This window comes from Globicephala melas, chromosome 3, assembly GCF_963455315.2.
Source record: "Globicephala melas chromosome 3, mGloMel1.2, whole genome shotgun sequence".
Taxonomy (NCBI): domain Eukaryota; kingdom Metazoa; phylum Chordata; class Mammalia; order Artiodactyla; family Delphinidae; genus Globicephala; species Globicephala melas.
The window spans coordinates 108,869,036-108,889,259 of record NC_083316.1 but is presented as its reverse complement, the minus strand read 5'-3'; the positions used below and the strand labels follow the sequence as shown (position 1 = coordinate 108,889,259).

The window sequence follows — 20,224 nt, the reverse complement described above, 5'->3', positions numbered from 1 at the left end:
GGGAATTAACTAAAGTCTGTTTACTTACCCCAGACTCCTTCCCCCACTCAGGAAAATACACCCCAGTTAAGGGACTGGAGGATTCCTCTTTTGGAAGAGACCTATTATCTGGCAGTAATGACCTGGTCCCTGTCCAAATACCCATCAGTAAAGCCCACTACTTCCTAAACCCCACTTATGAATCCAGAGTTTCCAACTGCTATTTAGTTGCCTCATTCTTTTTTTAAAAAAAATATTTATTTATTTTTGGCTGCACTGGGTCTTCATTGCTGCGCATGGGCTTTCTCTAGTTGGTGGCGAGCAGGGGCTACTCTTCGTTGCGGTGCGCGAGCTTCTCATTGCGGTAGCTTCTCATTGTGGAGCACTGGCTCTAGGTGTGTGGGCTTCAGTAGTTGTGGCATGCAGGCTCAGTAGTTGTGGCTCATAGGCTGTAGAGCGCAGGCTCAGTAGTTGTGGCTCACAGGCTTAATTACTATGCGGCATGTGGGACCTTCCCAGACCAGGGCTCAAACCCATGTCCCCTGTATTGGCAGGCGGATTCTTAACCACTGTGCCACCAGGGGAGTCCTAGTGCCTCATTCTTAAACATTCAAGAATTACCAGGCATTTAAAGAAAATACTTAAAATAAAAGTTAGATACCAAATAAAAAGAAACCTGAAGGACAGAGACAATGCAAAGAAAAAAACTTCTAAGCCATATTTACATTATTATCCTCAGGATGATGAAAAAGTGTGTCCATGAAACAAGTGCAGGCTACTATAAAAAGGAGCGTTCAGAGAACAAAAAGAATTATTAAAAAATAGTAACATAGAATTAGGAAAACATTCTATGAAGGATTGGGTAATGAATTTAAGGAAATATTCCAAAAGTTGAACAGACATTAAAGAGAAGATAAAAGATAGAAATAGTGGTGACCCAACTCTATGAGTATACTAGAAAACCACCGAATTGTATACTTTAAAAGATTGGGATTTATGGAATATGAATTGTATTTCAATAAAGCTGCTATTTTAAAAAGAAAAATAATTATAAGCTGAGTCTAGGCATTCTAACATCTGAAAAATAGTAGTTCCAGATATTATAAAGTAAACAGAAAGGGAATTAATTATTAAACACATAAAACTGGAAATTTTTCTAAAATTAAAAATGGTTATGAGTGTACATATTGAAAGAGCGCACCAACTGCCCATCACAATGAATGAAAAAGACCCACACCAAGGCACAACGTTATGTAATATAAAAATCCTCAGGATAAAGAGAGAAGTCCTTCAGTTTTCCAGAGACAGGATAGATTCCCACCCAAAATTTTTTTCCAATTTCAAGGTTAATGATGCCATTCACATAACAGGAGGGTATGGAAAGGTTTATTACTGATATGATGAAGCCTTCTAGAGAGGAGGGTGTCTCCTGAGCAGGACTGAAAATGGCTTGAGAGAGCAGGGAAAGGAGACTGTGTTGGGGTTTTTAGGTGGTTAGAGGATGGGGCTGGGGTGAGGTTTTAACTTGGCTGGCATTGCCAGAAGATGGAGCACCAGGGCTTATCAGCTTGTACCGATGTGGGGCAGAAGGGGAACATGGAGCAGTGAGGTTTAAATCTGTCAAACACTAAAAAATGCAATCAGTTTTTAAAATATACTGGTCTAGAATTCTGTACTCAGCTAAACAATCACTCAAATGTGAAGATAGTATAAAGAAATTTTTTAGACAGGTCTTCCATGCACCTTTTCTCAGGAAATGAAGAAGATACTCCAGCAAAACCAGAAAGTAAATCAATAAAGAAGAAATCATGAGATCCAGAAGTCAGAGGCTCTAATACATAAAATATGTGAAAGAATTTCTTAGGATCATGGTAAAGGGAAATCCCGGGAATACATGTGTGCAGCATGTCTAGAGGATAACCAGTCCAAATTTGAGCAAGTATATTGAGATCTCCAGTAGCAATATTTTTTTAAAAAAGAGAAAAACAAAAAGAAGGAAAGAAAGAGGAGGAGAGAGAGAGAGGCAGGGAAGGAGGAAGGAAGGAAAGAAAAGAAAAGAACTGATAGATAACGTGGCATTTAAAAAATTTTTTGAGAGGAAATTTACACTTTTGCAAAAAGTTGGGATGAAATGGGTGCTTAGAAAACTAATTAAAAATTAGGTTATCAATAACTCAAAGGAAAAACAAAAACTTGTAGCAAAAAGGCGATATAAATAATATAGCTCATAGTACATGGCTCAGCTCTAAATATATTTAAGCAGTCATAATGATAGAATCATTGAATACATTTAATTTAAAAATATAAAGGAAGATATTAAAAGAAACAATAGAGTTAATAGGGTTGAAAACAGTTGTTTCATTATGGGGGTTATGAAACAAGAGGTTTTTGATAAAAGCCTTGTAGAACTATTTGACTTTTTTAAATGTATGGTATAATTTGATATACATGTAATTCTAAGTGTATTTACATTTCTAACTTGTGACACCAGAAACAACCTTCTACTGTTATAATCAGGAACATTTGTTTATTCTTTTCTCTACCAAACTACCTAGATGGTGAGTACAGGGCTTTCCGAATTTCCAAGGCTGGCTTGAGTTCTGGGGTTTGGTGGAAGGGTTAGCTCTCCTGAGAGTGGTATTCATGGAATTTTGAGAGGTGGAAGGCACAAGAGATGTAGCAACATGTCAGTGAGAAGGATGAAGACAGAGTGAGACAAGTAAAAAGTAGCAAGGACAGGGAAGGACACTCTAGGGCAGCTGAAGTAGGGGAAGCAAAAGATACTTAGAGGCATAATTTACCTCTGACATCTGAGGAGGTGAAGGATGGTAGCTTGAGTCAGTCAATTTAAGTGTTGCACTGGTGGCTGGAGGAGGTGGCCAGGTAGGAAACAATTGTCAACTTTAAGGAGGGGGTTGGAGTGGAAGAGAAGGGTGTGGTGAGGTCAAAATGGGAAGGATAAAGAGTTAGTTGTATCAGGTAGGTAATGGATGAGCAGAGATAGGTATAGATAGGGCAGGGCAGAAGATAATGGGTTTTCAGAGTAATGCTCTCCTTTCATCCCTTACCCCACACCCCTCCAGTTTCTATTAGCGTTGACCTCTGTTTTATCATGTTAGAAGTGTTTGATAAATGCTGACTGACTATAGCAGAGTATATTTTCCCTTTCCTTACTAAATCTTCTGGTTCTTCAAATAAATACTAAGTTCTATCCCTGTCATTTATTAGAAAAGTTTTCATTCTAGGCTACTCTCACAGGGATGACTTTAAGACCTCTGATTCTGGGAGATTTTCTGTTCAGATACTTACCCCAATTTCCTACTGAGATGTTTGTTTTCTTATTCCTGAGTTTTCGGAGTTCTTTATATTTTGGATTCCAGTCCATTTACAAATGTTTTCTCCTAATCTATGGCTTGTCTTCTCACCTTAACCATCTCTTTCAAATAAAAGGTTTAAAATTTGATGAAGTCCAGTTTATCTCTGCTGTTGTTTTATGAATCATCCTTTTAGTGTTATATCAAAGAAATCTTTGCCTAACTCAGTGTCATGAAGATTTTCTCCTCTGTTTTTTTCTAAAAGTTTTGTAGTTTTAGGATTTGCATTTAGAATCATGATGCATTTAGAGTTAATTTTTTATATGATGGAAGGTATGAATGCAAGTTGTTTTGTTTTGCTTTTGCATATGGATATCCAGTTCCAACATAATTTGTTTAAAAGAATATCCTTTCTCCACTGAATTGCCTTTGCATCTTGGTCAAAAGTCAGTTACTCTTATATGTGTGAGTCTATTTCTGGGCTCTCTGTTCAATTCCTTTGATCTGTGTTCCTTTGAGTCTATGTTTATGCTCATTGTTTTTTATGGAATAACTAGAATCACCGTTTCTTCTTCTCAGCTAGTTAGCTTACAGTTATTGGGTTACTTATATATAAAACTTGCATTTAAAAAATTAGGTATAGGGCTTCCCTGGTGGCGCAGTGGTTGAGAGTCCACCTGCCGATGCAGGGGACACGGGTTCGTGCCCCGGTCTGGGAAGATCCCATATGCCACGGAGCGGCTGGGCCCATGAGCCATGGCTGTTGAGCCTGCGCATCCGGAGCCTGTTGCTCCGCAGCGGGAGAGGCCACAACAGTGAGAGGCCCACGTACTGCCAAAAAAAAAAAAAAAAAAAAAAATTAAGTATACATTTTATTTATTTATATTTATTTTTTATTGAAGTATAGTTGATAAAACTTGCATTTTTGAGCCAAGAATTATAACTGAACCAAAGTAGGGAAGGAATAAATTATAAAACTTTGAAAAACAATGGAAAAGATTTATAGTGCATTTTCTCCATATCAAAAACAGAATTATTTTCTCAGATTGAAGTACAATTTAAGATTGTGTACAATAGTATGCCTTTTCAGTTGTATGTGTAATTTTACATTATTAGTATATAACTGCACGTACATTTCTACAACTTTGAATTCTTAGGATTTTGAATCTGTTTACTATTGAAACATTTTACCCTTTTTGTTTGTTTGTTTATTCTACAGGACTAAGTTTACAGCATGATATTTCTAGCTCTCTTCTAAGTTACTCAATCACAGACTCTTATACAGAACACAAGACTTTTGAAGAGAGTTTAAGTAGCTTCCCATCGCCTGAACTCTTCAGAGGATCAGATTATTTAGGTGAGAAAATAATTTCAACCTTAAGTTGCTCTACTATAGAAATTGCTCCTTTGTCCACAAATCCTGCAATGAATAATGTTCCTTTTGAGGAGGTATACTTCTTTTCCACCAAAACCTTCTTCTGCCCACTATCCATTGTGTTCCACGCTCAGTCACATAGGACTATAGATCAAAAGCCCTCAGATCAGGGAAGGATGAAAAGATTAGCATTTATATGTAATACATATCCAGTTAGTAAACAGTTTTGCACATAACATATGTATACTTGTTCTCTTGAACGATGGGCTATCTTTTACTTCCTATACTTCTCTTACTTTTCAATAACTAAAAGCTTGACTAGACCATCTCCCTGTCTGAATTTTTTCTCCAAATTAACAGTTATTTACATTTAGTATATGTATAATTAAGAGCCTTTGGTTAATGATGCATATTGAACACATGCCTTCCTCCACAACTTTGCGCAATGGCTTTTTTAAAAAGACATAAGCACATAAGAGTAAAGAGAATGGGGAAGAATAAAGCATAAAGTTTGGAAAGCTAGAAAGCAAATGGTCTGATAAAGCAGAATTGAAAAAACTGAGTCCTAAATCAACAATGAGAATACCCCAGAAACAAGTTAGTTTGTACAATACCGTAGTATCCCAGAAAAGTTTTCAATGTGGCTTGTAAAATACTTGTAAAAAGCTGTGTCCGAAACACAAAAGATGTGGTGACTTCTCCTTTCCTACTCAAATGGAGTCTGGAGATTTATTCTTTGGGGTGTTTTGAAACAGAGGGACTCTGGACTGGAGGATACTAGGCACTGTTAATAGCAGGGATAGCATGGTATTTTGAAATGTTAGTCCCAATTACTCATTCCCCTGTAGTAGTATTATATAGCCATACACTTGTCATAGCCTCATAGTGGATGAAGTGTACTTTCTCACTCTTTTGCTTTGGAGTTGACCATATGACTTACTTTGGGCAATAGGATATCAGTGAGTGATACATAAACAAACTTTTGATATGTGCATACATGATTGGGCTTGTCCTCTTATCCTTTTGCCATCGTGAGACGAATACAGATCTTCTTCCACTTATGATGGAAAAAACTGTAAGTTGAACTATTATAAGTCAGGGACCACATGTATATCCTAATTAGCTTTTACCTCTCCTGTGGGACTCCAGAATAAGAGATACAGAGCAGGATAGCCCCAGGCAGACTGCAGACTTCAGAGAGCTGCTCCAGCTGATCACCAGACCCATATAATCTAAAGCAGAGCTGCTTGAGCCAAACAGTAGACATGAGTATAAGAAATAAATACTTTCATTTTATGCTAGTGGCATTTCAGTGTTATTTATTATACAGAAAAAACCAACTGCTTCAGATACTGTAGTGAATGCAGAAAGGGGGAATTAAATGCAAGTGTACATTCCAAATTGTTGTACTTGCTCACCCAGTGCCTATTCTCATCCTAACCCAACAGCTCATTACTCTGTTCAGCTTCCAGAATGCTAGCATCCAGAATTGAAACTTTCAGGCAAGGGAATGGAAGGTTTTTTCCTGAGAAATCTGAGCAACCCTAAAGAAAGTACCTAAAGATACTGGCCTCAGTAGTCCTTCAATGAAACTGACAAGAACCCTACAGTGAAGCTGCCTATGTGACAAGCCCCAACTAAGCCATAGAGATCCCACTTAGCCATTTAGGGCCCCCAGAGAGCCAAGGACTACTAGACTTCTGAGAAAACCCTCTAACATAAAACATAGAGATCAGAACAAAGCAAAATATGGTAGTGAGTCAGTAAGGTGTTGGAATAGGAAACCCTAGACCTGCCTTCCCCCAGGGACACACCAATTCAACAACAATACATGGACTAATTCCCTTTGTGAGAAATCTAAAAACTAGTTGAGGGGCTCCTGCACCCCAGGCAAGCTTGAGGCCAGTCACATCAGAGGCAGTAGGAAGGACTTCCCTGGTGGCACAGTAGTTAAGAATCCACTTGCCAATGCAGGGGACACAGGTTCGATCCCTGATCCGGGAAGATCCCATGTGCTGCGGAGCAACCAAGCCCTTGTGCCACAAGTACTGAGCCTGTGCTCTAGAGCCTGCAAGCCACAACTACTGAAGCCCGCACACCTAGAACCCATGCTCAGCAACAAGAGAAGCCACCACAATGAGAAGCCCGTGCACCACAACAAAGAAGAGTAACCCCCACTTGACGCAACTAGAGAAAGCCCGCACGCAGCAACAAAGACCTAACTCAGCCCCCACCACACCCAGAGAAGCCAGTAGGAAAATTCAAGACACGCTTTCACCATAATTCACACCCCCAGCACAGGTTGGCAGGAAACCTTCAGCTTCCAGCTTCTCCCTAGGGAGGGAGGGAAAGGACTGAAGCATGTGTCAAAAGTTCTCAATTTTCTGGGAATGGTCAAAGAACTGCCTACTGTCTTATCTGCCTCAGAGGGCTGATGGGACCTGACATACTCTAGAAGTCTGATGGGTGCTGAAACAAAGATAGTATTTTGTCCTAGCATAAAAACATTCACTAGATCCCAGCTTCTCTCTGGAGCAGGAAAGAGTTGGACTGTGTCCAACATTCCAACATTTCCGGGGGCTGCTCAAAGGAATAGTTTTTGTCTCATCTGTCTTGGAGCACTGATGGGACTTGGTGTATTCTAGATTCCTCATGGGCACTAAGAACAAAGACTGTGGTTTGAACTGGCAAGAAGGTTTGAGAGGATCCCAGAATCTCTGGTTGGGAAGATTGGTGAAGGTCTTCTGTACGACACCTATCTGTGAAGACTGGGAGAGGTGGCTGTTTTTTCTAATGTGCAGATACCAACACAAATCATTAAAGAAAAAGAAACAGCGAAACATGGTCCAAAAAATGGGAATAAGATAAAGCTCCAGAAACTGACCCTAATTAAATGGAAATATATGAACTACCTGACAGAGAATTCAAAATAATTGTCATAAAGATGTTCAACAAATGTTCATAAAGAGCTCAGGAGAACAATGCACAGAGAAAGTGAGAATTTTAAGAAAGAGGGAAAAAAGTTAACCAAAAAGAAATCTTAGAGCTGAGAAAAACAGTAAATGAATTTTAAAAACCCAGTAAAAGAGATTGGACTAGATCAAGCAGAAGAAAGAATCGGCAAACTCAAAGATAAGTCATTTGAAATTATCCAATCAGAGGAGCAAAAAGGAAAAAAAATATAAAAGAATGAAGAAAGTTTGAGATTTCTGTTAAGAAAACAGATCAGTATATGGATTGTGGGAGTCCCATAGGGAAAAGGGAGGTAGGAAGGGAGGGAAAGAGAAGGGGCCAGAAGGGTTTTTCACAGAAATGGTGGCTGAAAACTTCCTAAGTCTGGGGAAGGAAATCTACATCCAGACCTAGGAACCCCAACAAACCTCAAATAAGATGAACCAAAGAAATTCACATGGGTGCACATAATCAAATTGTCAAAAGTCAAAGACAAAAAGAGAATTTTGAAAGCAGCAACTAAAAAAGTGACTTGATATGTACAAGGGGACCCCATTAGACTATCAGCGGATTTCTCAGGAGAAACCTTGCAGGCAAGAAGGGAGTGGAATTTTATAGACAAAGTGCTGAAAGAAAAAAACTGTCAACCAACAATACTCTAACCAGCAAAGCTGTCTTTAAGAAATGAAGAGAAGATAAGGAATTTTCCAGACAAACAAAAGCTGAAGGAGTTAATCATCACTAGACCTGCCTTACAAGAAATGCTAGAGGGAGTTTTTCAAGTTGAAACAAAGGACTCTAAAACAGCAACATAAAAGCATATGAAAGTATAAAACTCACTGGTAAGTATATAGACAAATATACTAATACTATAACAGTGACATATAAATCACTTAATTCTAGTATAAAAGTTAAATGACAAAAGTATTAAATATGACTATAAAAATATGTTAATGGATACACCATATAAAAGGATGTAAATTGTAACATCAGTATTGCAAAGTGTGTTTGAGGGGTGAAGTAAAAGTGTAGAGTTTTTGTTAAATTGTTATCAGCTTAAAGTAGACCGTTTAAACTATGTTTTGTGTAAGCCCCATGGTAACCACACACACACAAAATATGTATAGAGGAGACACAAAAGAAAAATAGAAAGGAGTCAAAGCATATCAACATAAAAGAATCAGTGAAAGACAAAGGAACATGGCAAAAGAGGAAAGAGAGGCAAAAGAACTACAAAACAGAAAACAACAAAATTGTAATAGTCCTTCTCTATCAATAATTACTGTAACTATAAATGGATTAAACCCAATCAAAAGACAAAGAGTGGCTGAATAGATTGAAAAAAAATCCAGCCATATGCTGTCTACAAAAGACTCATTTTAGATTTAAGGACACACATGGACTGAAAATAAATGGGTGGGGAAAGATACTCCGTGCAAATGTGACCAAAAGAGAGCAGGAGGGGCTATACTTATATCAGATAAAAATAGACTTTAAGTCAACTATTATAAGAGACAAAGAAGGATGTTATATAATTATATAAGGGTCAGTTCATCAGGAACACGTAACAATTATGAATAAATATTCACCCAACATCAGAACACCTAACTAACATATGAGGCAAACACTGACAGAAATGAAGGTAGGAATAGGCATCAATACAATCACAGTAGGAGACTTCAGTACCCCCACTTGTAATAATGGATAGAACATTTGGACAGAAAATCAACACTTAACTGATTTCAAAGTATCAATATATTGCAAAGCTACAGTAAATATAACATTATAGTACTGGCAATACAGACATGTAGACCAGTAGGACAGAATATAGGGCCCAAAACTAAATCCATAAATATATGGTCACCTGATCTTTCACAAGAGTGCCAAGAATACACAATGTGGGAGAAGTAGTCTCTTCAACAAATGATGTTGGCAAAACTGGATATCCAGATACAAAAGAATGAAATTGGACCCTTACCTTATATCATACAGAAAAGTCAACTCAAAATGTAGTAAGGACTTAAACGTGAGAACAGCAACTGTAAAACTCCTAGAAGAAAACATAGGGGAAAATCTTCATGGCAGTTGGTCTTGGCAGTTATTTTTTTATGTGACACCAAAAGCACAGGGAACAAAAGCAAAATTAGACAAGTGAACCTTGATAAAACTAAAAAGCTTCTGCACAGAAGAAGAAACAATCAACAGGGTGAAAAGGCAACCTATAAAAAGGGAGAAAATATTTGCAAACCACATATCTGATAAGGGATTAATATCCAAAATATATTGGAAACTCCCACAATTCAAAAGGAAAAAAAAATCCAAATAACCTGATTAAAAAATGACAAAGAACTTGAATAGACATTTCCCCTAAAGAAGACATTCACATTGCCAACAGGTATATGAAAAGATCACTAACCATTAGGGAAACGCAAATCAAGACCATAGTGAAATATCACCTCACAACTCTTAGGATGGTTATTATTTTAAAAAATAGAAGTGTTGGCAAGGATATAGAGAAACTGGACACCCTTCTACACTGTTGATGGGAATGTAACATAGTGAAGCTGCAATGGAACACCGTATGGCAGTTACTCAAAAAATTAGAAGTAGAACTACCATATATGATCCACCAATCCCACTTCTGAGTGTTTATTCAAACTAATTGCAGTCAGGACCTAGAAGATATATTTGCACTCCCGTGTTCATTGCAGCCTTTTTCACAATAACCCAATGTGGAAACAACCTAAGTGACCATTGAGGGATGAATGGAGGAAGAAAATATGGTATATGCATACAATGGAATATTATTCAGCCTTAAAAAAAAAGGAATATCAGGATATATGTATATGTATAGCTGATTCACTTTGTTATAAAGCAGAAACTAACACACCATTGTAAAGCAATTATACTCCAGTAAAGATGTTAAAAAAAAAAAAGGATATCCTGCTATATGCAACACTATAGAAGAACTTTTAGGACACCATGGTAAGTGAAATAAGCCAGTCACAGGAAGAAAAATACTATATGATTCCACCTGTATGAGATATCTAAAGAAGTCAAATTCATAGAAGTAGAGAGTAGAATGTTGGTTGCCAGGGCCCTGGAAGAAAGGGGTGTGGGGAGTTGCTATTCAACAGGTATAATTTCAGTTATGCAAGATGAATAAGTTCTAGAAATCTGCTGCACAGCACTGTGCCTACAGTTAACAATACTCTATTGCACTCTTACAAATTTGAGGGTATGTCTTCTGTTAAGTGTTCCCACCATAATAAAATTAAAAATAAGAGAAGAAACCAAGCAGAAATAGGAATACAAGGAAGATACTGGAAAAAAAAAACCTTCACTGAGATAAAAAAATGTATATTGCATCCATTGAATAGGAATAGGATGCTGTGGGAAAAAAAGGGGGGTGAATATTCAGAGAACAAATTAAATGCAGTAGTAGAATGGAAAACTCAATAGAAGGATTAGAAGATAAGTTGAGGAGATTTCCCAGAAAAAAAAAAAGTCAGGAGGAAAACACAAAAAATGGAGAAAAAAGGTAAGTTAGAGAAGCAATATATGAAATCTAATATCAAACAATAGGAGTTCCAGAAAAAGATAATGAAATAAACAGAAGGAAGAAAATTATCAGAGATACAATTACAGAACACTTTCTAGAGCTAAAGAATATGATTTCTGGATTAAAAGGGCCATACTGTGCCTAGCACAATAGATGAAAAACACCAAGACAAAACATTATGAAATTTCAGAACATCTGAGGATGGAATAAACAGAATGGATTTATACAATTTGGTAGAGTTTAGGATTAAATAGATGAAAAATACAGAGAAAACTAAACAAACAAGACTTTTATTGACTCCAGGAAAAACAAAAGGTGGTCATGGTATATACCACAAGAGTAAAAATTAAGATTTTTATGGCAGTTTATCATCATTATGTCTATATTGAATATTGGCCTAACTAAATATGTGATATAATAGTATGAGGACAATGGGAAAGAGGTGGGTAAAAGGAAATAAGAGTGTTAGGGGACTGCAGAAGCCCAAAGATTATTTAATATCCTGATGCCGTCAAGGCTTGTCTTTTTTTCTCTGTCTCACCCAAACTTTCTTCAACTACTGTACCTTGGTATGGGCTGGGGACCTAAGTTGAGGAGAAAAAGGTAATCTGCCACTTGTGTGCTGTTGTTCAAAATTTTGTGCCATTTCTCCCTGCTTTTTTAGATTGGGAGTGTCCCATGTTGGAAGAAAACTTGCTATGTAAGAATTCCACTCTTTTGGACACCAGTAAAGCAGTACCGATACAGAAGGCACTACAGTTTTCAAACCTCTCTGCAATTTTAGGTAAGTTTCACATTCTTTTTCCTCGTATCACAAGAGGAAACCCTTGTCTATATTGGAAAAGCAAAGTACTTTTTCTTTTGAATGATTTCTAAGCTAAATTCATTGATTAGGATTACCTTTGGCTCCACATCATATCTGACTAATAGTAAGTAGCTTAAGTACATATGGGTTTACTTTCTTAAAACATTTATTTTGAATTTTAGACTTGAAGAAAAGTTGCAAAAGTAATACTAAGGGTTCCCATATACCTTGCATCCAGCTTTCTGAAATATTATCTTATACAATCGTAATACAATGGTGATAATCAGGAAATTAACATTGGTATTAAACTGTTAACTAAACTACAGACTTTATTCACGTTTCACCAGTTTTTCCACTAACGTCTTTTCTTCTGTTTCAGGATCCTATCTAGGATCCTACATTGAATTAGATTGTTATTTCTCCCTTAGTCTACTGAGATCTGTGACAGATGCTCAGTGTTTGTCTTTCATAAGCTTGATACTTTTGAAGATTACTGATCAGTTATTTTCTAGAATGTCCCTCAGTTTGAATTTGTCTAGTGTTTTCTCATGATAGGAAAGAAATTATGCAATTTTTGATAAGAACACCACAGAAATGATGTATTAAGGAATTCTTAATGTCAGTACATATATCTTCTTATTGGTGATGTTAAACTTCACTTAATTAAGGTGGTATCTGCTGGTTTTCTCCACTGTAAAGTTACTAGTTTCCCTCTGTAGTTAATAAATACCTAGAAAAAGATAGTTTGAGACTCCATAAGTCCTGTTTCTCCTCACTTTCATTCACTGATATTACCATTCATCAGAAGAACTTGATTGCCACAGTTCTTACTGTGGTGTTCATCTCATGGTGATTTTCTTTTTTTTTTTTTATCTTTATTGGAGTATAATTGCTTTACAATGGTGTGTTAGTTTCTGCTTTATAACAAAGTGAATCAGTTATACATATACATATGTTGCCATATCTCTTCCCTCTTATGTCTCCCTCCCTGCACCCTCCCTATCCCACCCCTCAGGCGGTCACAAAGCACCAAGCTGATCTCCCTGTGCTATGCGGCTGCTTCCCACTTGCTATCTACCTTACGTTTGGTAGTGTATATATGTCCATGCCTCTCTCTCACTTTGTCACAGCTTACCTTTCCCCCTCCCCATATCCTCAAGTCCATTCTCTAGTAGGTCTGTGTCTTTATTCCTGTCCTACCCCTAGTTTCTTCATGACATTTTTTTTTCTTAGATTCCATATATATGTGTTAGCATACGGTATTTGTCTTTCTCTTTCTGACTTACTTCACTCTGTATGACAGACTCTAGGTCCATCCAGCTCACTACAAATAACTCAATTTCCTTTCTTTTTATGGCTGAGTAATATTCCATTGTGTATATGTGCCACATCTTCTTTATCCATTCGTCCAATGAGGGATACTTAGGTTGTTTCCATCTCCTGGGTATTGTAAATAGAGCTGCAATGAACATTTTGGTACATGACTCTTTTTGAATTTTGGTTTTCTCAGGGTATATGCCCAGTAGTGGGATTGCTGGGTCATATGGTAGTTCTATTTTTAGTTTTTTAAGGAACCTCCATACTGTTCTCCATAGTGGCTGTATCAATTTACATTCCCACCAACAGTGCAAGAGGGTTCCCTTTTCTCCACACCCTCTCCAGCATTTATTGTTTCTAGATTTTTTGATGATGGCCATTCTGACTGGTGTGAGGTGATACCTCATTGTAGTTTTGATTTACATTTCTCTAATGATTAATGATGTTGAGCATTCCTTCATGTGTTTGTTGGCAGTCTGTATATCTTCTTTGGAGAAATGTCTGTTTAGGTCTTCTGCCCATTTTTGGATTGGGTTGTTTGTTTTTTTGATATTGAGCTGCATGAGCTGCTTGTAAATTTTGGAGATTAATCCTTTGTCAGTTGCTTCATTTGCAAATATTTTCTCCCATTCTGAGGGTTGTCTTTTGGTCTTGTTTATGATTTCCTTTGCTGTGCAAAAGCTTTGAAGTTTCATTAGGTCCCATTTGTTTATTTTTGTTTTTATTTCCATTTCTCTAGGAGGTGGGTCAAAAAGGATCTTGCTGTGATTTATGTCATAGAGTGTTCTGCCTATGTTTTCCTCTAAGAGTTTGATAGTTTCTGGCCTTCCATTTAGGTCTTTAATCCATTTTGAGCTTATTTTTGTGTATGGTGTTAGGGAGTGTTCTAATCTCATACTTTTACATGTACCTGTCCAGTTTTCCCAGCACCACTTATTGAAGAGGCTGTCCTTTCTCCACTGTACATTCCTGCCTCCTTTATCAAAGATAAGGTGACCATATGTGCTTGGTTTATCTCTGGGCTTTCTATCCTGTTCCATTGATGTATATTTCTGTTTTTGTACCAGTACCATACTGTCTTGATTACTGTAGCTTTGTAGTATAGTCTGAAGTCAGGGAGCCTGATTCCTCCAGCTCTGTTTTTCGTTCTCAAGATTGCTTTGGCTATTCGGTGTCTTTTGTGTTTCCATACAGGTTGTGAAATCTTTTGTGCTAGTTCTGTGAAGAATGCCAGTGGTAGTTTGATAGGGATTGCCTTGAATATGTAGATTGCTTTGGGTAGTATAGTCATTTTCACAGTGTTGATTCTTCCAATCCAAGAACATGGTATATCTCTCCATCTATTTGTATTATCTTTAATTTCTTTCATCAGTGTCTTATAATTTTCTGCATACAGGTCTTTTGTCTCCTTAGGTAGGTTTATTCCTAGGTATTTGATTCTTTTTGTTGCAGTAGTAAATGGGAGTGTTTTCTTGATTTCACATTCAGATTTTTCATCATTAGTGTATAGGAATGCCACAGATTTCTGTGCATTAATTTTGTATCCTGCTACTTTACCAAATTCATTGATTAGCTCTAGTAGTTTTCTGGTAGCATCTTTAGGATTCTCTGTGTATAGTATCATGTCATCTGCAAACAGTGACAGCTTTACTTCTTCTTTTCCGATTTGGATTCCTTTATTTCCTTTTCTTCTCTGATTGCTGTGACTAAAACTTCCAAAACTATGTTGAATAAGAGTGGTGAGAGTGGGCAACCTTATCTTGTTCCTGATCTTAGTGGAAATGCTTTCAGTTTTTCACCATTGAGGATGATGCTGGCTCTGGGTTTGTCATATATGGCCTTTATTATGTTGAGGAAAGTTCCCACTATGCCTTCTTTCTGCAGGGTTTTTATCATAAATGGGTGTTGAATTTTGTTGAAGGCTTTCTCTGCATCTATTGAGATGATCATATGGTTTTTCTCCTTCAATTTGTTAATATGGTGTGTCACGTTCATTGATTTGCGTATATTGAAGAATCCTTGCATTCCTGGAATAAACCCCACTTGATCATGGTGTATGATCCTTTTAATGTGCTGTTGGATTCTGTTTGCTGGTATTTTGTTGAGGATTTTTGCATCTATGTTCATCAGTGATATTGGCCTGTAGTTTTGTTTCTTTGTGACATCCTTGTCGGGTTTTGGTATCAGGGTGATGGTGGCCTCGTAGAATGAGTTTGGGAGTGTTCCTCCCTCTGCTATATTTTGGAAGAGTTTGAGAAGGATAGGTGTTAGCTCTTCTCTAAAGGTTTGATAGAATTGGCCTGTGAAGGCATCTGGTCCTTGGCTTTTGTTTGTTGGAAGATTTTTAATCACCGTTTCAATTTCAGTGCGTGTGATTGGTCTGTTCATATTTTCTATTTCTTCCTGGTTCAGTCTTGGCAGGTTGTGCATTTCTAAGAATTTGTCCATTTCTTCCAGGTTGTCCATTTTATTGGCATAGAGTTGCTTGTAGTAATCTCTCCTGAGCCTTTGTATTTCTGCAGTGTCATTTGTTACTTCTTCTTTTTCATTTCTAATTCTATTGATTTGAGTCTTCTCCCTTTTTTTCTTGATGAGTCTGGCTAATGGTTTATCAATTTTGTTTATCTTCTCAAAGAACCAGCTTTTAGTTTTATTGATCTTTGCTATTGTTTCCTTCATTTCTTTCTCATCGATTTCTGATCTGATCTTTATGATTTCTTTCCTTCTGCTAACTTTGGAGGTTTTTGTTTGTCTTTCTCTAATTGCTTTAGGTGCAAGGTTAGGTTTTTTATTTGAGATGTTTCCTGTTTCTTAAGGTAGGACTGTATTGCTATAAACTTCCCTCTTAGAACTGCTTTTGCTGCATCCCATAGGTTTTGGGTCGTCATGTCTCCATTGTCATTTGTTTCTAGGTATTTTTTGATTTCCTCTTTGATTTCTTCAGTGATCACTTCGTTATTAAGTAGTGTATTGTTTAGCCTCCATGTTCGTATTTTTTACAGATCTTTTCCTGTAATTGATATCTAGTCTCATAGCGTTGTGGTCGGAAAAGATACTTGATACAATTTCAATTTTCTTAAATTTACCAAGACTTGATTTGTGACCCAAGACATGATCTATCCTGGAGAATGTTCCATGAGCACTTGAGAAAAATGTGTATTCTGTTGTTTTTGGATGGAATGTCCTATAAATATCAATTAAGTCCATCTTGTTTAATGTATCATTTAAAGCTTGTGTTTCCTTATTTGTTTTCATTTTGGATGATCTATCCATTGTTGAAAGTGGGGCGTTAAAGTCCCCTACTATGAATGTGTTACTGTCAATTTCCCCTTCTATGGCTGTTAGTATTTGCCTTATGTATTGAGGTGCTCCTATGTTGGGTGCATAAATATATACAACTGTTATATCTTCTTCTTGGATCGATCCCTTGATCATTATGTAGTGTCCTTCTTTGTCTCTTGTAATAGTCTTGATTTTAAAGTCTATTTTGTCTGATATGAGAATTGCTACTCCAGCTTTCTTTTGGTTTCCATTTGCATGGAATATCTTTTTCCTTCCCCTCACTTTCAGTCTGTATGTGTCCCTAGGTCTGAAGTGGGTCTCTTGTAGACAGCATATATATGGGTCTTGTTTTTGTATCCATTCAGCCAGTCTGTGTCTTTTGGTGGGAGCATTTAATGTATTTACATTTATCGTAATTATTGATATGTATGTTCCTATTCCCATTTTCTCAATTGTTTTGGGTTTGTTATTGTAGGTCTTTTCCTTCTCTTGTGTTTCTTGCCTAGAGAAGTTCCTTTAGCATTTGTTGTAAAGCTGGTTTTATAGTGCTGAACTCTCTCAGCTTTTGCTTGTCTGTAAAGGTTTTGATTTGTCCATCAAATCTGAATGAGATCCTTGCTGGGTAGAGTAATCTTGGTTGCAGGTTTTTCTCCTTCATCACTTTAAATATGTCCTGCCAGTCCCTTCTGGCTTGCAGAGTTTCTGCTGAAAGATCAGCTGTTAACCTTATGGGGATTCCCTTGTGTGTTATTTGTTGTTTTTCCCTTGCTGCTTTTAATACGTTTTCTTTGTATTTAATTTTTGACAGTTTGATTAATACGTGTCTTGGCATGTTTCTCCTTGGATTTATCCTGTATGGGACTCTCTGTGCTTCCTGGACTTGATTAACTATTTCCTTTCCTATATTATGGAAGTTTTCAACTATAATCTCTTCAGATATTTTCTCAGTCCCTTTCTTTTTCTCTTCCTCTTCTGGGACCCCTAGAATTCGAATGTTGGTGCATTTAATGTTGTCCCAGAGGTCTCTCAGACTGTCCTCAGTTCTTTTCATTCTTTTTTCTGCTCTGCAGTAGTTATTTCCACTATTTTATCTTTCAGGTCTCTTATCCGTTCTTCTGCCTCAGTTATTCTGCTATTGATCCCTTCTAGAGTATTTTTAATTTCATTTATTGTGTTGTTAATTGTTGCTTGTTTCCTCTTTAGTTCTTCTAGGTCCTTGTTAAATGTTTCTTGCATTTTCTGTATTCTATTTCCAAGATTTTGGATCATCTTTACTATCATTATTCTGAATTCTTTTTCAGGTAGACTGCCTATTTCCTCTTCATTTGTTAGGTCTGATGGGTTTTTATTTTGCTCCTTCATCTGCTGTGTGTTTCCCTGTCTTCTCATTTTGCTTATCTTACTGTGTTTGGGGTCTCCTTTTTGCAGGCTGCAGGTTCGTATTTCCCGTTGTTTTTGGTGTCTGTCCCCAGTGGCTAAAGTTGGTTCAGAGGGTTGTGTAGGCTTCCTGGTTGAGGGGAATAGTGCCTGTGTTCTGGTGGATGAGGCTGGATCTTGTCTTCCTGGTGGGCAGGTCCACGTCTGGTGGTGTTTTGGGGTGTCTGTTGCCTTATTATGATTTTAGGCAGCCTCTCTGCTAATGGGTGGGGTTGTGTTCCTGTCTTGCTAGTTGTTTGGCATAGGGTGTCCAGCATTGTAGCTTGCTGGTCGTTGAGTGAAGCTGGGTGTTTGTGTTGAGATGGAGATCTCTGAGAGATTTTTGCCATTTGATATTATGTGGAGCTGGGAGGTCTCTTGTGGACCAGTGTCCCAAAGTTGGCTCTCCCACGTCAGAGGCACAGCACTGACTCCTGGCTGGAGCACCAAGAGCCTTTCATCCACACAGCTCAGAATAAATGGGAGAAAAAGTAGAAAGAAAGAAAGAACGAAAGAAAGAGGATAAAATAAAATAAAATAGAGTAAGATAAAATAAAATAAATTTATTAAAATAAAAAATAATTATTAAGAAAAAAATTTTTTTAAAAAGTAAAATACCAAAAATGGACGGACAGAACCCTGTGATAAATGGTGAAAGCAAAGCTATACAGACAAAATCTCACACAGAAGCATACACATACACACTCACAAAAAGAGGAAAAGGGGAAAAAATAATAAATCTTGCTCTCAAAGTCCACTTCCTCAATTTGGGATGATTCGGTGTCTATTCATGTATTCCACAGGTGCAGGTACATCAAGTTGATTGTGGAGATTTAATCCGCTGCTGTTGAGGCTGCTGGGAGAAATTTCCCTTTCTCTTCTTTGTTCGCACAGCTCCTGGGGTTCAGCTTTGGATTTGGCCCCGCCTCTGCGTGTAGGTCGCCGGAGGGTGTCTGTTCTTCACTCAGAGAGGACGGGGTTAAAGGAGCCGCTGATTGAGGGGCTCTGGCTCACTCAGTCCTGGCGGAGGGTGGGGTACAGATGCGGGCGAGCCTGCAGTGGCAGAGGCCAGCGTGACGTTGCAGCAGCCTGAGGCGTGCTGTGCGTTCTCCCCGGGAGGTTGTCCCTGGATCACGGGACCCTGGCAGTGGCGGGCTGCACAGGCTTCCGGGAGGGGAGGTGTGGATAGTGACCTGTGCTCTCACACAGGCTTCTTGGTGGCAGCAGCAGCAGCCTTAGCGTCTCATGCCCGTCTCTGGGGACCGCGCTGATAGCCACGGCTCACGCCCTTCTCTGGAGCTCCTTTAAGCAGTGCTCTTAATCCCCTCTCCTCACACACCAGGAAACAAAGAGGGAAGAAAAAGTCTCTTGCCTCTTCGGAAGGTGCAGACTTTTTCCCAGACTCCCTCCCGGCTACCTGTGGTGCACTAACCCCTTCAGGCTGTGTTCACGCCCCAGTCCTCTCCCTGCGCCCCAGTCCTCTCCCTGTGCTCTGACCGTAGCCTGACTCAGCTCCCAGCCCCCGCCCACCCCAGCGGGTAAGCAGACAAGCCTCTAGGGCTGGTGAGTGCCTGTTGGCACCGATCCTCTGTGCGGGAATCTCTCCGCTTTGCCCTCCGCACCCCTGTTGCTTATCTGCTGTTCTGATTGGGTGATTTCTATTATTCTATCTTCCAGATCACTTATTTGTTCTACTGTGTCATTTAGTTTGCTATTCATTGCTTCTAGATTGGCTTTTATCTTGGTAATTGAATTGTCCACTTTTGATTGGTTCATTTTTATAATTTCTAGTTCCTTGTTACAGTGATCTGCATTTTTATCAATAATCTTTCTTAATTATGTTAGCCTTTTTATTACCACCTTTTTGAGTTCAAGGTCTAGTAGACTGGTGAGCTCAGTTTCATTGTTTTTTTCTTACAGAGGATCGTTGTTCTTTTAATTCGGAATAGTTCCTCTGACTTTTCATTTTACTTAACTTTGTCTCTATTAATTTAAGAGAAACAGTTATCTACTATGGTCTTGAAAGGGTGTTTTTATGTGGGAGCATCCTGGTGCAGGCTGTGTGTGTCCCATGTTTTGGTGCAAAGGCTGGTTTTGGTATAGACCCCAGCCATGTCCTTCCTCAGGTTTTTCTGGCTGTTATCCCCTTGATAGGGGGTGTGGTTCATGCTAGAGTATCTAGAGCCTATGCAGAATGTGAGGCAGGGCTTCCTCTCTGCTCA

At 38.2% G+C, this 20,224-nt stretch overlaps 1 protein-coding gene across 1 annotated transcript in view; it reads left to right on the top strand.

Moving 5' to 3' along the window:
* The window catches only part of MEIKIN (meiotic kinetochore factor), a 134,004-nt gene that overhangs the window by 7,673 nt on the left and 106,107 nt on the right, over positions 1-20,224 (top strand). The window contains exons 4-5 of the mRNA XM_070045181.1: positions 4,513-4,650; positions 11,847-11,966. Of these exons, the coding sequence (XP_069901282.1) occupies positions 4,513-4,650; positions 11,847-11,966 (258 nt within the window). The remainder of the gene's footprint in view (positions 1-4,512; positions 4,651-11,846; positions 11,967-20,224) is intronic.